Source organism: Asterias amurensis, chromosome 15 (assembly GCF_032118995.1).
Source record: "Asterias amurensis chromosome 15, ASM3211899v1".
Lineage (NCBI taxonomy): Eukaryota > Metazoa > Echinodermata > Asteroidea > Forcipulatida > Asteriidae > Asterias > Asterias amurensis.
Genome location: NC_092662.1, coordinates 13,878,431 through 13,899,077, shown reverse-complemented (window position 1 = coordinate 13,899,077; position 20,647 = coordinate 13,878,431). Strand labels below are relative to the sequence as shown.

The following is a 20,647-nucleotide window of genomic DNA, read 5'->3' as shown; positions in this document are numbered from 1 at the left end:
CCATATTGCAGTGTTATTTGTTGGCTTTTTTGGTGGCATTTTTTAGATATTGCCAAAAATCCGGAACGATAATGTTCACGCAGGAAGAATAAACTTTAAGTGGAATACACGATCTGGAAGCAGGTCAGTAACACTTCTCAGATTCAAATTTGTTGTGATAAAAACTTATATATATTTTTGTCCATAACCACATTACTTCAAAGTGTAATAATTTTCAAAATGCCATATGCTAGTGAAAGGTGCTGTACTTTTAAGTAAGTGAGTTTTTATTGCCACTAATTTTAAGAGTGATTACTAAATGTATACCTACCCTTTAAACAGTTCTTGTATTTCTTTTTTCCTTCTGCGCAGAATGTGTGGATGCAGGTTCCGATAGAAGACACCACCATCTGAGGAACGCTTGTGTGTTCTGCAAACAGAGGTTGGATGGGAATAATAACAGGTAGAACCTGGATTTTTAGGGGAATTTTTGCCATTTTTTAAACAGAAATCATGTAGAGAAAGATGATTGAATTAAAGGCACTGGACACTATTGGTAATTACTCAAAATAATTGTTAGCATAAAAACTTACTTGATGAGAGCTGTTGATAGTTTAAATGTTGTGAGAAGCGGCTCCCTCTGAAGTAGTGTAGTTTTTTGAGAGAGAGGTAATTTCTAACTCAAATATTGAAAGACTTCAGGCCTGAAGCCTTTTTAGTCATCTGAAAGCACACAAATTTGTGCAACAAGGCCTTGCAAGGGTGTTTTTTCTTTCATTTTTTTTCTTGCTACTTCGATGTCCAATTGGCGTAGATACATCAAGTTGGAATACTGGTCTTTGCTAGTTACCAAAGGTGTCCAGTGCCTTGTTATACCTTGCTTGAAGAAAGATCAATCAATGATCAGACACTTAAATTGTAGCTATTTATTTTTTAAAAGACTGACAACAATCCGAATGTGTGAATATTGCCCCGTCAAAATTTGTAAAAGGTTTTCTTATTGATGTTTATTATTATTATTATTATTAGAAGGATTATTATGTCAAGCTATTGCCAAAGTCAAGAAATGTTTGCTATGAAGTGGTGTTAATGTTTATTGTTCTCTTGAAATCCATCAAGAAATGTCGAACATTGGCAGCGGTAAGTAATTTAATGTAAAACCGGAAATAATAAGTGTACATATTATAGGCAGTGTCACTGTGGTCACGTGGTTAGACTGCAGGACTTGCAATCAAAAGATTGTGGGTTCAAATCTGACCAAGGTTTCACAATGACTTGAATCGGCAATTGAGTAAGCATTGTTGTCTAGTTACTGAATCACAATTTATAAAATTTGTGCTGTTTATAATGATAGATGTTAAAAAAAACAATATTGTGTGAGAGAAATTGGCTGTTGCAAGCCTGGTGTTTATATTCTCTTGTTCGACCTATGCTGAAGATCATTTGAATACCAGTGCCATTTGGGCCTGATAAATATTTCTGTCTGAAATTCTGCCACTCGCCATGGATGCAATCGCCTTTGTTGCCTCTGCGAATAATCAGGCCTGCCGCTTTTTGATGTTAGGACATCTCTCATGAAAAAATACTAATACAAAATAAAGGGGCTGGGTGGCAGCTTCACATGTAATGATGCAACATCAAGATCTATGCCATTTGTTGCCAAGTAGTTAACTTTTCAACCAAAAAATTTGGTAATCTTTTTCAAATACCATCTATTGCTTGACCGTATGATTTGTTTTCCACCACAGCATTGATTCCATGGGCCATGGGCCGGGGAGGGAGGGGGGGGTGTGGTTACATTGTTGCCCCTTTATATGGCCCTTACCTGAACAAATTTCCCTCGTGGTCTGTAACTTTAATTAAATTACTGTTTTTGGACGAATGGGCTGATATTAACGTAGATTTTAAAATGGACGAAACACATTCTTTTTAAACTTTTACCAATTTTTCTACCGTACCTTGCCCTAATTGCGGGTAACTTTGACCAACTATTAAGTTCAATTTTTTGAAGAAAAAAAAACCCATGCTAAATGAACAAAATTGTAAAAATTTGCATGGGCAATTTGGATAAAGGGGGAAGGGCGTAGATAGAGAAGTTGATTTGCCTGAAATTTTACACAGATATGGTTTAGAAATTGCCTGCTTGCCAAGGCTGTACCCTTCTGTAATAGCAAATGTTCAATAGGAACTTCCAGTATTATCAATCGATATTTGATCTTGGTATAAAAGGCAGAAGTATTTTACTGATACGTTCCACACTCTGATCAGATCAGAAATTTGTAACATCGGTTTAACAAAAAGAATATTTTTTATAAGCACATAGTTGTCCAAAAAAGGTGAATTCTGTTTTTAAAATGTTTCACCCAGCAGAAATGCAAGAGGACACTACATAAGGATTCAGCAACTTTCGTTTCATCTTTCTTGCATTCAGCTTTGATTATATTTAACTATAGGAACATTACAAAATTGGTTTTTGCTAACAAAACAGTTGCTGGCAGTGTAAGCACTTTATTTAATCCGCCATATACATAAACTGACAAACCTGTAGAAGTTTGAGATCGATCGGCCATCTGGGTCACGAGAGAATAGTGAAATACCGATTACAAATTTTGCATTGCATCAATGCCAAAATAAATATGAATACGATTTATTTTTCTTACCAATTCTGTAACGTTCCTTTAACTATGTTTGAATGTCCGACTAGAAAATACTTTTCATTAATAAACGACTGGTAAATTTATAAATGTGAAGGTTTCCAATACACAATCAAGTTTTTAAATCAAATTTTACCATCTTGTCAAGTTTACTCCCCCAAAAAACCTTAAATTTTTACTGATTAATTTTGTGTGTTGCCTTTAATATTTTAAGCTGTCTGAAATTCCTGGAGTTTTTTTAATTATGTAAAAACAAATCTTGCTGATAATAATGGACAACCCATTGTACTTTACTGAATTATTTACAAACTTAACCTCATTTGAAGCAATTATACAGACATTACTTTTCTTGAAAAAAAGTTGCTGTAAAAGTATAAATGGTGCTAATATAAGATTTATTTTTTTCGAAAATAAAACATTTGACATAATTTGATTATTTTGTGGCTATTTAGAAGATGACCAAATGGCTGTTAAAGTGTTTTAAAGCTGATTATTTTTTAGATAAGTATATTAAGTGTAAATTAATGAAATATTTTTATTACGGTAGGGGATGAATATAGTTTAATATTATTTCAGAATGATGGGTCATTAGGACCGAATGTCATTGCAATAAAATATATTTCATTATTTGTAATAAAAGCAAATGGAATCATTTTAAATTTCTTGTGAGTCACTCTTCCTGTGTTCGCACATTTCTTATTTTTGACATTTTTTTTGACATTTTTTTGACATGTCTTGTTTCTATTCTTCCACAAAGATTGTATTAATAAGGAACAGAATAACTAAACACAACCTTCAAACTAAACAACTTTCCCAGATAAAAAGAAACGACCTTTATTTTTACAATTGGAAAATTTTCTTATTACCTGTTACTTTATACTCTGGTTAAAAACACGCGAACAAAAACTTGTGTCCGAACGTACCAATTATATTTCGTGATCTAGAGAGATATGTAACGTCAGGGGTATTAACCAATCAAACATCGCACACTGTAGGAAGCTAATTTGCATAGTGTGGCACGTGTCGTTTGGCTCCAAAAGTTTGACATTTTTTGCGGTCGTCTGCTCCACAAAGTCCACGCCGACAAAGTGCATTTGTTTTCCTTTTGTTGTACTTGCATTGGAGGTGCCGGACAGCTGCCAAAAAATTGTTTCAATCATGGAGGAAGGAAACAGAAGGAATTTGGGCTTCATTTTGGGATGAATTTGTCTGGTAGGTAAGCAAATACTGTACTACGGTCGTGAAGATGTGAGAAATGCTGGGCCGTCGTATTTCCTCCCTCCACACTACTTTAAAGGTAAGTGAGTGATTTGTCTAAATGTGTACTCCCTTTTTCGAAGAAAGACCTTGTAATTAATAATTATAGCGACATAAAATTAGCCGCAACATGCCCGAGTCAAAGTGACAAAGAATTCTCATCCGGCAATGCCGAGTGTGTAAAAATGCCTTGACGAAAGGCTAGCTGATTATTTAGGGCTATGACACTACTTTGCGTATCCGAAAAGCAGTGCTATATTAGCTGCCATTTCAAGATGTCTGCGTAACGTAAAGAAATGTCAGCATCATAAACCGATTGTATTTCCGTGTTTCGTGTACATTTTGAGGTCAAACTGTGGCATACGACACATGCCTTTGTTTTATCTGGTATTCAAGATAGACCTGGATTGACAAATTGTGAGTAATGGCTACTTATATTCAAGTTGTGGAGGAATTGACGGACGACGAGGCGATCGAATTACCGGTTGAGCCAGACGGTACGATGTTGTTGAGCACACTGACTGCACAGTTCCCGTGTGCATCGGGGCTGAAATACCGTAACCCAGGCACGGGTAGCTTGAGGGGACTTCGTGTAGTGGAAGGCAGAATACAACCTCCAGATTGCGTATGGGGTGATCATCTCTACATCGCTGTTTTTCCTAAAGGTATGTATTAAATAAATATAATTTAAAAATCTAGGTAGTAGGTATTTACTTTATTAGGAATAGGAGGGGGGGGGGTTCATTTACAAATTTCATTACTCATACTCATTACTGTCAAACACGACTGTCAGCGCTGGTCACTGCATTGCTCACTTTGCTGGTACTTTAAATGTACTCACGGTAATTTTCTGTGCTCCAAATTGATTTTGAAAATATTTCTTTAAGTCCAAAATCAAAGAAACCATCCATCATGATCAAAATCTTAGGACTCTCTGTGATAGACTGGTAATAATATAATACAAGCCTAATAATAATAAAGGATAACTTTCCGTATGGCGCCACCACCTTTTCACTCATTTTTACAAAAAGGGATATATCAATCAGGTAAATTAGATACTATATTATTTTATTTCGAATGAAAAAGTGGTGGCGCCATACGGAAACTTTTCCATAATAAATTAATATTGAAGTGTTATATAGCACACGTATCTACCAACAAGGTAACCAAGGCCTTATATAGTATACATTTACACAGAAAGAGAGGTTATTGAAGTTATGAATTATGAGACCCAATTATGTAGCACCTTGTAAGAGCTTACAAGGTGCTACGGCACACAGCAGCCACAGCCAGGAACATCGGAGCAAACCCCTTCTTTTTTGGATAAGGGTAAAGTGCACTGGGTTCTTTTACATACGTTCCACAATGGGACCAACGGCTTTACGTCCTATCCGAAGGACGAAACAATGGTTAAGTGTCTTGCTTAAGGACACGCATGTCACGACTGGGGATTCGAACCCACACTCTGCTGAACAGTAACACCAGAGTTTGAATTCGGTCCTCTTATCCGCTCGACCACGACACTTCGAGGGTAGGGGTGCCCTGCCTACCGCATACTCATGTGGTGAAGTGTCAGGTAAACTAACTATGAATTTCTCGTCTTACTTTGATGTGAATTACAGACAACAAACGCAAAGGAGAAGACAACCAAGAAACCAAGAATTCAGCTAAAACACGGCGGGTTGAACAGCTTCAAGGCAACACACACAATAAGACAGTAGATCTAATAGTCTTAGGTTTAGCTTGGAAGACGACTCAAGCTGGCATGAGAGAATACTTTGAACAGTTTGGTGAACTCTTGATTTGTGAGGTAATCTTGCTTGGTATAAATTTTGCTTTTTTTTAAACAGAAATACATTCAGTTGTTTTACTATTGAATTTTTACTTGATTAATTCTCAGTATTAATTTTTTCTATACTTTATTTTGTTGACTTGTTATTATGTTTGTTTTGTTCTGCGTGTTTATTGGCAATGTTCACTTTTAGTGTAAAGGCACTGTACACTATTGGCAATTACTCAAAACAATTGTTAGCATGAAAAGCAAGGCATGCACAAATTGTCAAAACAACTGCGAGGGCAAGCTAGCCTGTGCGGAATCCAAAGACAAAGCGGTTGGTTTGAAAAGGGTCATAGTTTTTGAGAAAGAGGTAATTTCTCACTCAAATATTGAAATATTGAAAGGCTTCAGGCCTGAAGCCTTTTATAAGGCATCTGAAAGCACACAAATTTGTGCAACAAGGTTTTTTTCTTTCTTGTATTATTTTCTTGCAACTTTGATGACCAATTGAGCCCCAATTTCTAGAGGTTTGTTGCTTTATAAAGTGAGAATACCGGTCTTTGACATAACCAAAGATGGCCATTGCCTTTAAAGCCATTATACACTTTCGGTAAACAGTATTGTCCAAGTGCCACACTTCGTGTATCACAACTTGTATATATAAAATAACAAACCTGTGAAAATTTCGGTCAATCGGTCATCGGGGTCGGAAGAAAATAACGGGCAAACCCACTCTTGTTTCCGCACGCTTCGCATTGTCATGACATGTGTTTAAAATAAATCCGTAATTCTCGCTATCGAGAATTGATATTGTTTTACTGTTTTCTCAAAAAGTAAAGCATCTCATGGAATAATATTTCAAGAGAAGTCTTTCACCATTACCTTCTGTAAACCCTGTAAATTATTTGTAAATCTGTGAACTTTAAAAAAAAAAATTATACTGAAAGTGTACAATGGCTTTAATTGATTTGTGAAATTGAAGATGTCATGGATATTTGTTAATTACTGATAAATTGTTGACTAATCCTCTGTATTTCTCTTCTTTTGTATAGCTTTGTTGTGTCATTGTTTTAGACTGCATTGTTTCATATTAGCTTTGATTTTTGTGTACACCTGTTTTTTGTTTTAAAATTTCAATGTGTAAGATGATCTATAACTTTTGAATGTTTTGAAATTTCAAAAGCTGAAATTAGATCGAGATGGAAATTCTAAAGGCTTTGGTTTTGTGAGATATAAAGATATGGAATCTCAGAACAAAGTGGTATCAATGAGGCACACTATCGATGGGAGACACTGCGATGTCAAGTTCCCTGATTCTAAGGTAAGAAACACATTAAAAATAATAATAATAATAATATCAAAGTCTTTTATAGCGCACTACATGTAGGTACTCAAGGCGCTGAGTATATACAAACTTTCACATAGATAGGTTATTGCAGTGATGGATTCTGTGACCCAATTATTTAGCACCTACATTTAAGGGTTTACAAGGTGCTACGGCGCATTAAAGCAGCCACAGCCAGGAACACCTGGGCGAACCCCTTCTCTTTTCACCGAGTGCACTGGGTTATTTTACATGCGTTACCCAGCATATGGGAACAACGGCTTAACGTCCCATCCGAAGGACAAAGCAATGGTTGAGTGTCTAGCTTAAGGACACAAGTCTCACGGCTAGGGATTCGAACCCAAACTCTGCTGATTAGAAACGCCAGAGTTTGAATTCGTTGCTCTTAACCGCTCGGCCACGACACTAAAAACACATTGTAATAATGGTGTCATGGCCTTTGAGTTTCGAACTCAAGCTATGTCGGTTTAGTCATCAGGATAGGGTTTGAATCCTGGTCATGACACGGGTGTCATTGAGCAACACACTTCACTGAATTTGCTTCTCTTCATCCAGGGGTATAAGTGGTTAACTGCGAGGGTAGAGGTTGATAATGTGTTTTAAAAAAGGCTTTGGAGCACCACCGCAGCCCAGGGGTGTATACTTCACAGGGAGCTGAGAACAAATAAAGGAATGTTATTGGCCAAATGTCCAGGGCACTAATGTAAAGGGCATAGTTAGAGTTGGGCAAGGGTGATTTAGGCCTATTAAAAGTGTCTCCCTGTTTTTGTGTTTTCTGAGTTTCAAATTGAGTTAAATAAAGGCATTTACTTCTGCAGAACTACAACAACAAAATGTTCATCGGACGGATGACTGCCGATATGACCAAGGAGGACATTTACGATTACTTCTCCCAGTTTGGTGACGTCACAGACGTCTACATTCCAAAGAACTTCAGAGGATTCGGTTTCATCACATTCTTGAGACCGGAGGTTGCATCCCGAGTATTGAATGAAGACCACATTCTTAAGGTATCTAGAAGGGGTGTGATATATTTGACCTTTGCTTAGGTACCCGCCAGGCCTGTATGCTTCGTTTTTGAAAGGGCAATGGCACCAAGCATTTTTGTCCTTGGTAAAGGGCACCCTTCGAGGAAGTTGTAAATTTCTACTGAAGCATTTCAATCATTTTGTTTAATATCCAGGGAACGAGCCTCTTTATCAGCGATGCAGAACCTAAGAATTCCAGGAAGGCGCCGGTGAACAGTTCAGAGAATAACCAGATGGGAATGTTTGGAAGCCAGAATTTTGGAGGAGGTAAATAATATTCCAGGAGAAAAATATGACAGTTTTGTTTTCATTATGATGTCACTGTTGTATACATTACTGATGTCTTTGTAGTTGGAGAGAGGTTCCTAAGCATATCCTCTGTCAAAAAGTAGCTATTGTGAACCCGAAAATGGGACTTGACAGGGTCGTTTCAGGGTCGAAAAATCTTCCAAAATTGGGAGTTGTACAAAACGGATGGAAGTGTGGAAGCGCTGCCCCGTTGGTATACATTATACTCTATGACATCACAGTGCAAGACATTGTAAGTGCACGCTTCTAAACCCTGCAACACATGGGGTGAGCAAACTCATCAGCAGGCAAGGGGGTGTCGGTATTATAAGTCATTGAATTGCACTTCCCAAAGGTACTCATTTTGCAAGCTATCCACGGAATACGTTTTTATACCCTTTGCTACTTACTCGGATGTTTAGTGGACAGCTACAAACATGAGTGCTTTCGGTAAGACAGGCATAACTTCTCTTAAAACATATGTAGAAATGATCAATTTGTTTCATTTTTTTTTTTTTCAGATGAGTAGGAAGGAATGCTTGTTTATTATGTGTTTCACTGGGGTTTTGAGTGTCATTTGTTCTTTTGTTTTAATCTCGGTCGACTTCATTTTGACTCACCCTGTATATTAGTACGCGCCTAAATATTCTCTTAATAACGCTTAACTGCTTTCATTTGACAGGATTTGGCAACCAAGGGCAGTATCATTCACGGGGCAGTGACTACAGCCAGGGGGCAAGGCGAGGTGGCCGTGGAGGGGGAAATATGGGAGGAGGAGGTGGAGGAGGAGGAGGAGGAGGGGGGAATTACAGGGACTACAGAGACAGGGATCAAGGGAACATGAGTAGCCAAGGACCTACCAACACCATGAGTAGTGGGGGTATGGGTGGGGGTATGGGCGGGGGTATGGGTGGGGGTATAGGGGGTGGAATGGGCACCAACCCAGGGGGGCAAGGGCCTGGTCAGATGGGGAACTTCCCCTGGAACCAGGCTATGTTGGCTGCTTTGAGTCAGGCTGGATGGGGGATGATGAGCAACATGCTTGCACAGGGTATGCAACAAGGCATGCAACAGGGAAACCAACAACAGCAGCAGCAACCGCAGCAGCAGCCGCAGGTTGGAATGTCACAAAGCAGCGGCGGACCGACAAACCAAGTGCCGAATCAACAACCAATGCAGCAGAGTCAGTCAGGCGGAGGAGGGGGCTATGGCTCCAGCCAGCAATCTCTTGGATGGGGGGGCTCAGGACAGACTAACTCCAACGACACACAGAGTGCGGCTTACTTGATGGGTGACGGCAAGCCAGGGACATGGTAACATGTAAGTAGATCAACCTCCTTTATATCCAGTTTGAAGTTGGACTTTAACTATCTCGTACCCGTCGACAAATGAAAACTTTTGGACAAAACATCTTTTTGGACAAAGGTGTTCGTATTAAAACCTCCTTGAGCTTGTGGTGGAATTTGATTTCATATGTAAACAATAAAACAGTTGATAAGTTTAGTTGTTTACAAGAAGTCAAATGTAGTGATGAAAAAAAAAATGACAACTGAGAGAGAATGTTACATTACTGATTCAATAGTAAAATGTGATATTATGAGTTGACATTGCTTATGTATTATTTTGTACCGAGTGTTGAGTTTTGTACATAGTATCTGTGTTTATGTATGAACCTACGAAATATGAAATTATTGCATGATATTATAAAAAGTATACTTTTTGGGAGGTTTCATCTTTGAGTGTGATTGCCAATGTTTCCTAAAGACATATGAAGAGAATTGAAAAAAGCTGGAGAGGGGGGTGATTCTCTGGTCGATATTTACAAGTGCCTGTATTTTAACAGCATTGATCTGTGATTGAGTAGGAAGTACATGTAGAGAGCTTGAGTTGAAAGAATTTGCTTGTTCTAGACCGGTGCATAGTATCTGGAGAAGTTCTTTTTATCGATGGACATGAAGCATGTTTTCCCTCTTCTTAAAGGCACTGGATACCTTCAGTAATTGTCATTGACCAGTCTTCTCACTTGGTGTATCTCAACAAATGCACACAATAACAAACCTGTGAAAATTTGAATTCCATTGGTCGTCACAGTTGCGAGATAATAATGGGAAAAAAAACTTGTCACATAAAATATGCTTGAATTGGAGACCTCAAAATCAAATTCTGAGATCTCAAAATCAAGTTCAAATGTTTTAGTGAGAATTAACTTCTTTCTCGCGTTACTTCAGAGGGAGTCGTTTCTCACAATGTTTGATACTATCAATCGATCCATTGATTGCTAACAAGTAAGTTTTTATGCTAACAATTATTTGGAGCAATTACCAATAGTATCCAGTGCCTTTAAATCGAGTGCTGGGGCAAATTGAAATGTTGTAATTGACTCGCTAATGTGACATGGCTGTGGAAGCATTGCATTATGATTGTTGAGGGCATTCCATTCTGGTCGTGTTATAGACTGTGCGAGTCTTGAGCGTGTTCAAATTTCAGCAACCAAGTTGGTCCCCCATCCATATAGACCATTATCATGCCGCCACCATCTTGGTCATGAACCTTTTTTCCATTGCAGTAATAGATACTAGTACCAATTGTACAAGAAGGAACCAGACTATTTCTACTTCCAGCCTCGGTTTGGTTACATTGTTTTGAATGGGAAATCAAGACGGCTGCACCGTGATAAATGTCTGTTGAGTTTGACGTGTGAGCAATTTCGTGTGCAGAATCAAGTGTGCGCAAGTCTTCAGTTCAACAAATTGTATCGAGTTTGTGGGAAAGTAAAGTTTTGCCATACAAAAAAAAATTAGGATCCAAGAAAACCTGAGAATAAGACTTGACCCCTATTTTTTTTTTACTTGTAAACAATAAGATTGTTTTTGTTTTTTTTAAGTTTTGTACAAATAGATGGTAAAAGAAGATTTGATTGCAATGCATAGAATGTTGTCTTCTTTTTCTAGGTTAGATACGCCCAAAACTTGCACAGTCTATTGGCAATAGACTAATATTGCCAGAATTGTTGATACTGGAATGTGGTTAATGTATTAGAGCTACATGTATGTTGAGGATGTTTACTATGACGATTATGGTTAACTGTGTATCAGGTATATTGGTGTTCCGATTGTTTGATGAATCTTTTATAATGTATGTTTAAATCATATGGCTAGAAACTTAATCATTGATCCTCTCCAAATAGGTGTATACCTTTGGCTGTTCCCAAAATAATTTCCATAAAATTACAAAAAGGAATATTTTAGTATACCATGTAGTTTTTAACAACTACGTGTATGTTGATACCTAAGTTATTCAATTGTTCATAATTTGTTACTGACATTAAGAAACTTATTTTGTTTTGAAAACAAAAAGCAAGGTTTATGTTTGATGACACGTGTGGAAAAAAATTCTGAACACAATATTTTTTTCAAAATTTTGGCAGGTGTTGACATTTGAATTTTCCACCTGCATGTACACAGAGAAATTAATTGATTAATTTTTTTGTTGAAAATGCCAACCACCACCCGAAGAAATTATGTTTTTTAATTATTTTCTTTTACCTGAAGCCTTGAATTTTGAAATATGATAAATTTGATTTTGAATTATCTCCACATTTACTCCAGTACAACTTCTACTTGAAAAGCTTTAAACACATATTGCTGATAAATATGTAACCTAGATTGTTTTTTTCAATGTAATTTTGTTATCTACTAGTTCAGTAAACTGTCTTGAGTAATGAGTATGTGTGATTATGTAAATTACATCGGGGAGACTGTATGATAGTATTTTGTCATATTTGATAATAATATGCTTTGAGGGATCTTTGTGAATGATGATATGCTAAGTTGTACTTTCTGTAGCAGCCGATTACGCAACTGCTTAAGTCCATTTGCGCAACGTTTATGGCGCAACTTACACTATAAACGTTGTGCGGGTTGACTTACGCAGTTGCGTGAAGTCTGGTGAAATCGGCTGCAGAAGTTCTTAATGAAGCGTGGAACAGTCGGCGACCTGCAATCGAGTAAAGTTACAATTGGTTTGGACCTTGAAAAACACGTTTGAAAGATTTGAGGATTGGTATTTGCAAATAATAGATTGATATGCTTTGAGATTGATGATATGCTAAGTTGTACTTCTGCAGAAGTTCAAAATAAAGCGTGGGACAGTCGGTGACCTGCAATCGAATAAAGTTACAATGGCGGTTTAGGATGAGCACGCAAAAGACCTTGAAGAACGTTTGAAAGATTTGAGGATTGGTATTTGCAAATAATAAATTGATATGCTTTGAGGGACCTTTGTGAATGATGATATGCTAATTTGTACTTTGGCAGAAGTTCTAAATGTAGCGTGGGACAGTCGGCGACCTGCAATTGAGTAAAGTTACAATGGCGGTTTTGGATGAGCACGCAAAAGACCTTGAAGAACACGTTTTGGAAGATTTGAGGATTGGTATTTGCAAATAATAATTGATGCTTTGAGGAACCTTTGTGAATGATGATACTTCGGCAGAAGTTCTAAATGTAGTGTGGGACAGTCGGCGACCGGCAATCGAGTAAAGTTACAATGGCGGTTTGGATGAGCACGCAAAAGACCTTGAAGATCATGTTTGAAAGATTTGAGGATTGGTATTTGCAAAAAATAAATGTTGAGTGAAGACTACATTGTTGCTATGTTTGCTTTGTGTGTTTGTGTTGATGATATGTGTGGAAACTCACAGTGTGGGGATATTCCAGATTGTTTCAGAATGATCCGGGCCCAATTTCATGGAGCTGCTTAACGATTGATTTTGTGCTTAACGGGCGCACCTAGCAAATTTTTCATTTCATGGCCTTGCTTAAAGACCCTGGACACTATTGGTTCACAGGTTTGTTATTTGATATAGAAGTTGTGATACACGAAGTGTGGGCCTTGGACAATACTGTTTACCCAAAGGGTCCAATGGCTTGAAAGCGGTAAGCAAGCAAAAAGGGTCCTTAAAGCCCCTATTTTCTGCTTAAGCACCCTGTTTAAGCACAGCACATAGTGCAACATCATTGCAATATGTTGTAAGTGTGGAAGCGCAGCTGTGTGTATTTTATGTGTGTGTGTGTGTGCAGTAGGTGCAGCCAAGTAAATGTTTGTCTAAAATGTATGTGTCAGAAATGTAATACAATGTATCTTCTTCTTATTCACTCTCAAGTTGGTGTGTGAACCTATCAAGGGGCGCTTTGAACCATTACAAATAATACATATCAGACAGAGAAGGTGATGATTCTGTTTTCATCGCCACTCTGCATTTATTTCGCCCGCCATTTTGTCAGCACTTTCTTCTTTTTTGCTTTTAAAGCAAACGATCTCAAATGTTGCACGCACACTTTGTTTACGTGCTTTTAAGCTAGCAACCGCTTGTGAAAGAGGTTTACGCTGAAGCAAATTTTTCTGCTACAGTAAGCAAACAAATTTGCTTACCGTTAAGCAGCTCCATGAAATTGGGCCCTGTGGTTTTACTTAATGTCTTGTAATGATCATTAAAATGATGTGCATATTAGGATGTAGAGAGTTGGATTTAAAATAATTATCCATCACCAGTTAGGGTAAAAGGAAAGAGAAAAGTTATTGGATTATAATCTGATAAATCTCTGAATCAGAGATGAGATCTTTTCACAATCTGAAATAGTTTGAAGTCTGCAAAACGTTTTTGAACTCTGAACATCTCTTCCAGTAACATTTAGAAAGGTCAACATTTTTTTAATGTTGTTTTAACACATTCAAACCTGGTGACAGTCACTATGTACTTTGTCTCAGAGCCAAAATGAAAAAGAAGTTCTTGATGTGAAAATGCTTTGAAAAGTTTGTTGCAGAAATTGAAGAAAAGAAGTTTGAGGTTTTGAGATTTGTTACGTGTATAGGGTGAAGCATTAAGATAGGCCCGGTATAATTTGTGATCGGCAAGTTAAGTATGCAGGCAAGTTATAAGTATGCAAATGATGTGATTTGATTCTGTGTTAGGTTGGTTTGGGAGTTTGTTAATCAAAATCCATGTCAAATCTTTGCATGAAAGATTTACGTTGTCCCAAAACTCGTTTTACAAGATAACCCTTTAATTTTATTTACAACATAACTTTTTGAAACACATTTTAAAACATTTTTATACCCCGTATTGTACCTTTGAATTCAGTCCTGTGCCTAGAGACGCCATCTTGGCTCCCCATATTTACCTGAAGTAGATAGTGCTGTTGTTTATCGCTAAGTTGGAATCTTAAAAGAGCTGAGTTTGTTTTTTGCTTGAGATTACCATCAGGAGAGAAGCAGAATAATCTGTCTGATATCGGAGTGTTTTGGTGCGGAGCGAGGGGGTTCAGTGAAGAAGCTTTGTTGTACAATTGTATGTTTGATCTTTTGAAGGGGTGCTTTGGTTTTTTGACGGAAGGAAGGTATGTATGATTTAAGAGGTAAGTGCAGTGATGTAACTGTATATATTGAAATGGTTAACAGGCCTGTATGCTTGGTTTTTGAAAGGGCATTTTTATTTGGTAAAGGGCACCCCACCTATGAGTAAATTGTAAAATTCTACTGGAGCATTTCAAGGGCACCAAGGCATGACAAGGGGCATGGAGGCGATCGCCTTCGTTGCCTCCGTGAAGTATCAGGCCTGGGTTCATCTTTGCCATTACACAAGGTTAAACCGGCAAACAAAGATGATACTCTGGAAGAAATATTTATCTAATATTTTGACAACTGCTAAAGGCACAATTTATTACCATTTTCAAGTTGTAAGCAAGTATAAACATTCATGCTCTGATTGTAGTTGCTTGTCATGAAACAAGTAGTTCTCTTTTAGAGTACAATTTAAGTGTAAGTAACCACTGTGTAACATCTGTACTTCTTATTCACAATCCAAGTTTTATATAAGAAACTGAAAATTTAGGACTTGATGCAAGTTGCCAAATCTCAAGTCTGCAACTGTGAATATTGCGATTGGGTGCAAATTACTCACAAATTACTGTCTTACTGGCAAGTAGTAATTGGACATCAATATTTTAGGTATTCCTTTACAGGTGTTATTATGATCGCACATGTTAAAAGAAGAACAGAAAGAACCAAACTAATGGCACAAATTTTCTGCAAAGATACCAAAGCTTCTTTTAGTTTCATGTATTATTTTCATTAAAGGTAGAACAGAAGAAAAACAAAATTGTGGCAACAAATTTCTGCAAAGAAACCAAAGTTTCTTTTTATTTAGTTTCATTGATTATTTTCATAAGAGTTAAACATGCTTTCAGAAAGGGTGGTCGGATTTGGCCTAGTGGTATCTTCCCTCGCCTTCCACCTCTTGGACTTGATTCGAATCACACCAGTGGCACTACGTGGATTGAGTTTTCAGTTGGCTTTCTTGGATTAATTCTCTGGGATTTTCATCCCAGATCTAAAACTGAAACTTCCTTGTGTCTTCTCCCCATTGGGTTCTTGGCCAGTACAGTGATTACATTTGCTTTTCCGAGAGTACTTGGCTGAGGAGTTAACCCAACGGTTCTTTTCAGAACCACCCCAACTCATTTAGAGATTGTTATTACATGGTGTTACCGCAAACTCTTCTATATCTTATCTCCACCATGCAAAGTTTCAAATCCTACTTAGTACTTGGCTTCACAACCAGAATAAATGAAACAAAATGAAAATGAAAATGCTAGAAGTGTTAGTATTCAGAGTTGTTTCACAAAGCACTAAGATTCATCTTAAGATGAGTTATTAGTTTTACCATAGTGATTTGTATTGTGACATCACTCTTTGCTAAGCAACTACGATGGATTTGCAGTTACGATCATTCTTAGCTCTTTGTGAAATCGAGCTCAGACATGATTTTGAATAACAATTCTCTTGACCCTTTCCTTGCAGGATGAGGATCTCTATTGCGAGTCGCTCTAACCACTGATGTAACACTTGTTGCTGTGTAGCTGCACTTACAAGTGATGTCCATGGATATCAAGGTTAACAGGTAGTGCTTGAAAACCAATGCCAATGTCATGGCTCTGCTTACCACCGAATTATGCGCTTGTGATCACCATTCTTCGCTTACAGAGCTAGCGTTGAATTTCTGTGCTAGCTGTGTCAGTGAAGAATGCTTATTTATCGAGTATGATGCACACAAACTAAAATTCCCTACTTGCCTGTGAAACAGACTTGACGTTAAGCGTGGAGTTCCTTGCTTCCGTAAGCGTTAATTCTTTGCTCATGGTAAGCATGCATAGCCATGAAAATGGGCCCAGATCAGACCAGTACGCACTTTTTGCCTTTAATTTCACAATGTAGGAGTGAAATCAGTTTAGCTATCTACAAACAACTTTTTCTGATTGTTTTATGTGAAAGCGTATGTGTTATTAAGTTGATGTTGGTATTGTACTCAATTCTATAAAGGAGAATTTATTGCCATTGGTATTTTGAAAATCGTTTGCCAAAAGTTCTCCTTGCACCTTAAAGGACATGTGTATGCGACAATTTGTGATGTTCTTTGTCATATTCAGTTATCATCTGAATCTCTAGTAAATTTTTATTTAGTACCGTATTTACATACTTCTAAATATATATTATTTCTCTGGATCATTAGGATTGTCAGCCATCGGTCCATAGCAAACCAGAGAGACGTTTACCAGTGAAGGAGTGTGTCAGCAGCAGCAAATGATTCCTACCTGATCCTAGTGGACACCTTCTATCAGCGAGTAGCTAGTAAGTTGATCTACGAACGCCCAAACTATCAACAGAGCAGCTTTGTAATTTGATGCAATATCTTTAAAGGCAGTGGACACTATTTGTAATTACTCAAAATAATTGTTAGCATAAAAACGTACTCGGTAACGAGCAATGGAGAGCTGTTGATAGTAAAACAAACATTGTGAGAAACGGCTCCCTCTGATGTCAAGTAGTTTTAGAGAAAGAAGTAATTTCTCACTAAAATATTTGAATTTGATTTCGAGACCTCAGAATTAGATTTTGAAGTCCCAAAATCAAGCATCTTAAAGGGAACTACTTCGATTGACAAGGGTGATTTTTCTTCAATTATTATCTTGCAACTTCAATGACCGATTGAGCTCAAATTTTCACGGGTTTGTTATTTTATGCATATGTTGAGATACAGCAAGTGAGAAGACTGGTCTTTGACAATTTTCAATAGTGTCCAGTGTCTTTAAAGGCACTGGACACCTTTTAAAACTTTTCACCAAATTTACCAGGCGTCATCAGCACAGTAACCTTGGTTGTACCTTTTTGTTTAATCGTACCTGTGTATAATACGCTGTACTTCACATCATGCACGCTGTTCACACACTTGTTTGCATGTGTATACTTTGTACAATTACAATTAACTTTCTGATTGCTTTTCCTTCCAAACAGATACATCCCTCTCTGATGTTAGCCCAGTATAACTGACTACAACATCTTGGATAACAAGTTAACATGTACTTGACGATGGACAGAAACCATGGATCTACAATACATTCACGGTAAGACAAACACTCGACGTGAAACTATCTAGTAAGGTTTGCGGTAACACTCTGTAATGATAATCTGTTATTGAGCTGGGGAGGCTCTTCACAAAACTGTAGGTTTCAACTCGATGTTTCGATCAGTATGCTCTGAAACCTATGGTTCTTTTCAGAACCACCCCAACTCAAACTAGAGATTATCATTATATGGTGTTGCCACAAACCTTACTAGATCGGAATTCCCCCATGCAAAGTATCCAATTAGCCTTTTTTGAGATATGGAGGACACAATGCTATAACACTATAAGGTTTGGGTAAATTTGTCTGCGTGCACCCACACCAAACACTACACTCCTATCACGTCCACCATACCTCAAAGAGGCTGATTGTACTTTACTTGAAACCTTAGGTTCCCTTGTTTTGGATAAGCATTTTTTTGTAAGAACTTTTTGAAGTGCAGCCCCTCAAAGAAACAAAGATTCATGGACAAACAAACTAGAGTGTTTCTAATTCTAGATATCCCCTGCTGAAGCAGAGGTGCAAAGCAACAATCCCGGCCAAAATGCTTGGGCCACCCATTCCTAACGTTATATAAAACCATTCCTTGTCCACTTCCAACTGACAATAAACATTATCTCGCCCCCCCCCCCCGACCCCCCACTCGATGTTGACTGTAACGCAGAAGACCAGCAATTGGAACCAACATTGAAAGGGGGCAGGGGGGCCCAACGAGATATGGCTGGGATTGTAGAAACCAGGCTGGGTTCAATAAAATTGCTAAAGATTGTTCTCGGGGTATTTAGATTGTGTGAACACAATAAGAAGATTCAGAAGACCGGTAAGAAAATGCAACAAAATGCTTCTCTCTGAGAAATCTTACTTACCAGTGATTCCTTACTTTACTCAAAAATGGTTCATATCAAGATTTTAGAAATGAAATTGTCATTTTGTACAAATTTGATGTAACGAGAAAAAATGTACATTTGCTAAATGTGTACTGTTAATTACATGTGCAGACTTTGAAGAAATCAGGAAACTCAAATTAAACTTTAGGGCTCATACAACAACGATGGGATTAAGTTCTGGCTGGTGATGTTGACTTTCAAGTTCAACAAAATAAAACCTTAAAAATTGTTTGTATTTTCTCATGTTGGTTGTGGTTTTCATGTCCTGTTTTTGATACTACTAGTGAGCATTTGCAATTTACTTTGTTGGAAGTTCTGTCAGCATAAATTGAATTTGTTCTGTTGTTTTTTTTTATCTACATCTACTACAGATCTACTAATCCAGACAAGAGAGTCAGATATTGATGCATAATGGCAGTGGAGGTTTATGCCTAGTATAGACCGTATTGAATAACCCCTTTGCTGCTATGAAAGTCGCCATCTTGTAGGTCAAACCGTATGCGCGTCTAAACGCATACATCAAAGAAACACGCAGCGTTCTCGGTTTGATTTCTACGGCATAAGCACGCACACGCTCGCAGACGCCATCTTGTAGGGCAGATATTTGAACGGTGACGTCATATTCAATACGGTCTATAGATGCCTACACCTATCAACGAAGAAGCCCTGCAGTACCTCAAAGAATCTACAATCAATTAAACTTCATAAATTATTGTGTGAACCTAGGATAGAATCTAGTTTGAATTCAATCTCTACGAAGTGGGGTGGGTCCACTGGAATAAGGCGGACCCTAGGGTCAATCTCTACAGGATTGGGTGGGTTCCACTGGGATAGGGTGAACCCTCAGGTCAATCTCTTCACAGGGTGGAGGTGGGTTCCACTGGGATAAGGTGGACCCTCGGGTCAATCTCTACAGGGTGGGGTGGGTTCCACTGGGATAAGGTGGACCCTCGGGTCAATCTCTACAGGGTGGGGTGGGTTCCACTGGGATAGGGTGGACCCTCGGGTCAATCTCTACAGGGTGGGGTGGGTTCCACTGGGATAAGGTGGACCCTCGGGTCAATCTCTACAGGGTGGGGTGGGTTCAACTGGGATAAGGTGGACCCTCAGGTCAATCTCTACAGGGTGGGATGGGTTCCACTGGGATAGGGTGGACCCTCGGGTCAATCTCTTAAGAGTGGGATGGGTTCCACTGGGATAAGGTGGACCCTCAGGTCAATCTCTATAGGGTGGGGTGGGTTCCACTGGGATAGGGTGGACCCTCGGGTCAATCGCTACAGGGTGGGGTGGGTTCCACTGGGATAAGGTGGATCCTCAGGTCAGTCTCTTCATCACAGGGTGGAGGTGGGTTCCACTGGGGTAAGGTGGACCCTCGGTCAATCGGGGTGGATGGGGTGGGTTAAACTGGGATGAGGTGGATCGATCTCAAACTTCTACAGCCTTTTCGGTTTATGTATATGGTGGATTACGTAAAGTGCTTACACTACTGGCAACTTTTGTCAGCAAAAACCAGCTCTGTAATGTTCCTTTAATAAATTATTTAACAAATTTTCAAGAAAACTTTAATTGTTTCAGAGGTTTGAACTTTAGTTTAAAATGATAATAAACTTAATGTCTGAGTTAAAGATGCTATGTCAGATTTTTGGCCGATTTGACCCAAACATTTTGATTTAAAATTCAATAGGTATTTTGATGGGGGTCGAGAAAGTTACAAGTTTTCATTTGAGCCATTGCTAGCAAAATTCCGCCAGTTATTAGTAGCAGTGGAATAAAGTGCTCAAAATTAGTTTTTGTCGGGATCTCGACAATATATAACGTGACCAATTCTTATGTATTTTATAAGAAACGTATTAAATTTTTGTCATGGTTCCTGACCATTAAAAGTAAAAGTTAAACTTTTTTAAATTAGAGTGGGTGATACTCTTTGAAATACCATTCACTCAAAAAAATCTATTTTTTAATGTTTGGGGC

The 20,647-nt window shown here is 38.1% G+C and overlaps 2 protein-coding genes across 5 annotated transcripts in view; both read left to right on the top strand.

Annotated features, from left to right (window-relative positions):
- LOC139948074 (uncharacterized) overlaps window positions 1-3,281 on the top strand; it is a 46,143-nt gene extending 42,862 nt beyond the window's left edge. For all 3 annotated transcript variants that reach the window (XM_071946097.1, XM_071946098.1, XM_071946096.1), the window contains exon 28: window positions 352-3,281. In XM_071946097.1, the coding sequence (XP_071802198.1) occupies window positions 352-393 (42 nt within the window). In that variant the 3' untranslated portion in view covers window positions 394-3,281. The remainder of the gene's footprint in view (window positions 1-351) is intronic.
- Window positions 3,282-4,164: 883 nt separating this feature from the next.
- Window positions 4,165-20,581, top strand: LOC139947931 (TAR DNA-binding protein 43-like). 2 transcript variants are annotated; one of them, XR_011787391.1, is made up of 10 exons: window positions 4,165-4,555; window positions 5,513-5,700; window positions 6,851-6,988; window positions 7,831-8,022; window positions 8,196-8,307; window positions 9,011-9,648; window positions 16,189-16,288; window positions 16,898-17,016; window positions 17,680-17,789; window positions 19,048-20,581. XR_011787391.1 is itself a non-coding variant. In XM_071945796.1 (6 exons), exons 1-6 carry the CDS (start codon window positions 4,315-4,317, stop codon window positions 9,643-9,645), a joined length of 1,506 nt encoding a protein of 501 aa, XP_071801897.1. In that variant the 5' UTR covers window positions 4,165-4,314; the 3' UTR covers window positions 9,646-12,972. The 2 variants fall into 2 exon arrangements, 1 of the variants encoding a protein (XP_071801897.1); XM_071945796.1 differs by lacking the exons at window positions 16,189-16,288; window positions 16,898-17,016; window positions 17,680-17,789; window positions 19,048-20,581 and having other exon boundaries at window positions 9,011-12,972.
- Window positions 20,582-20,647: the final 66 nt, after the last annotated feature.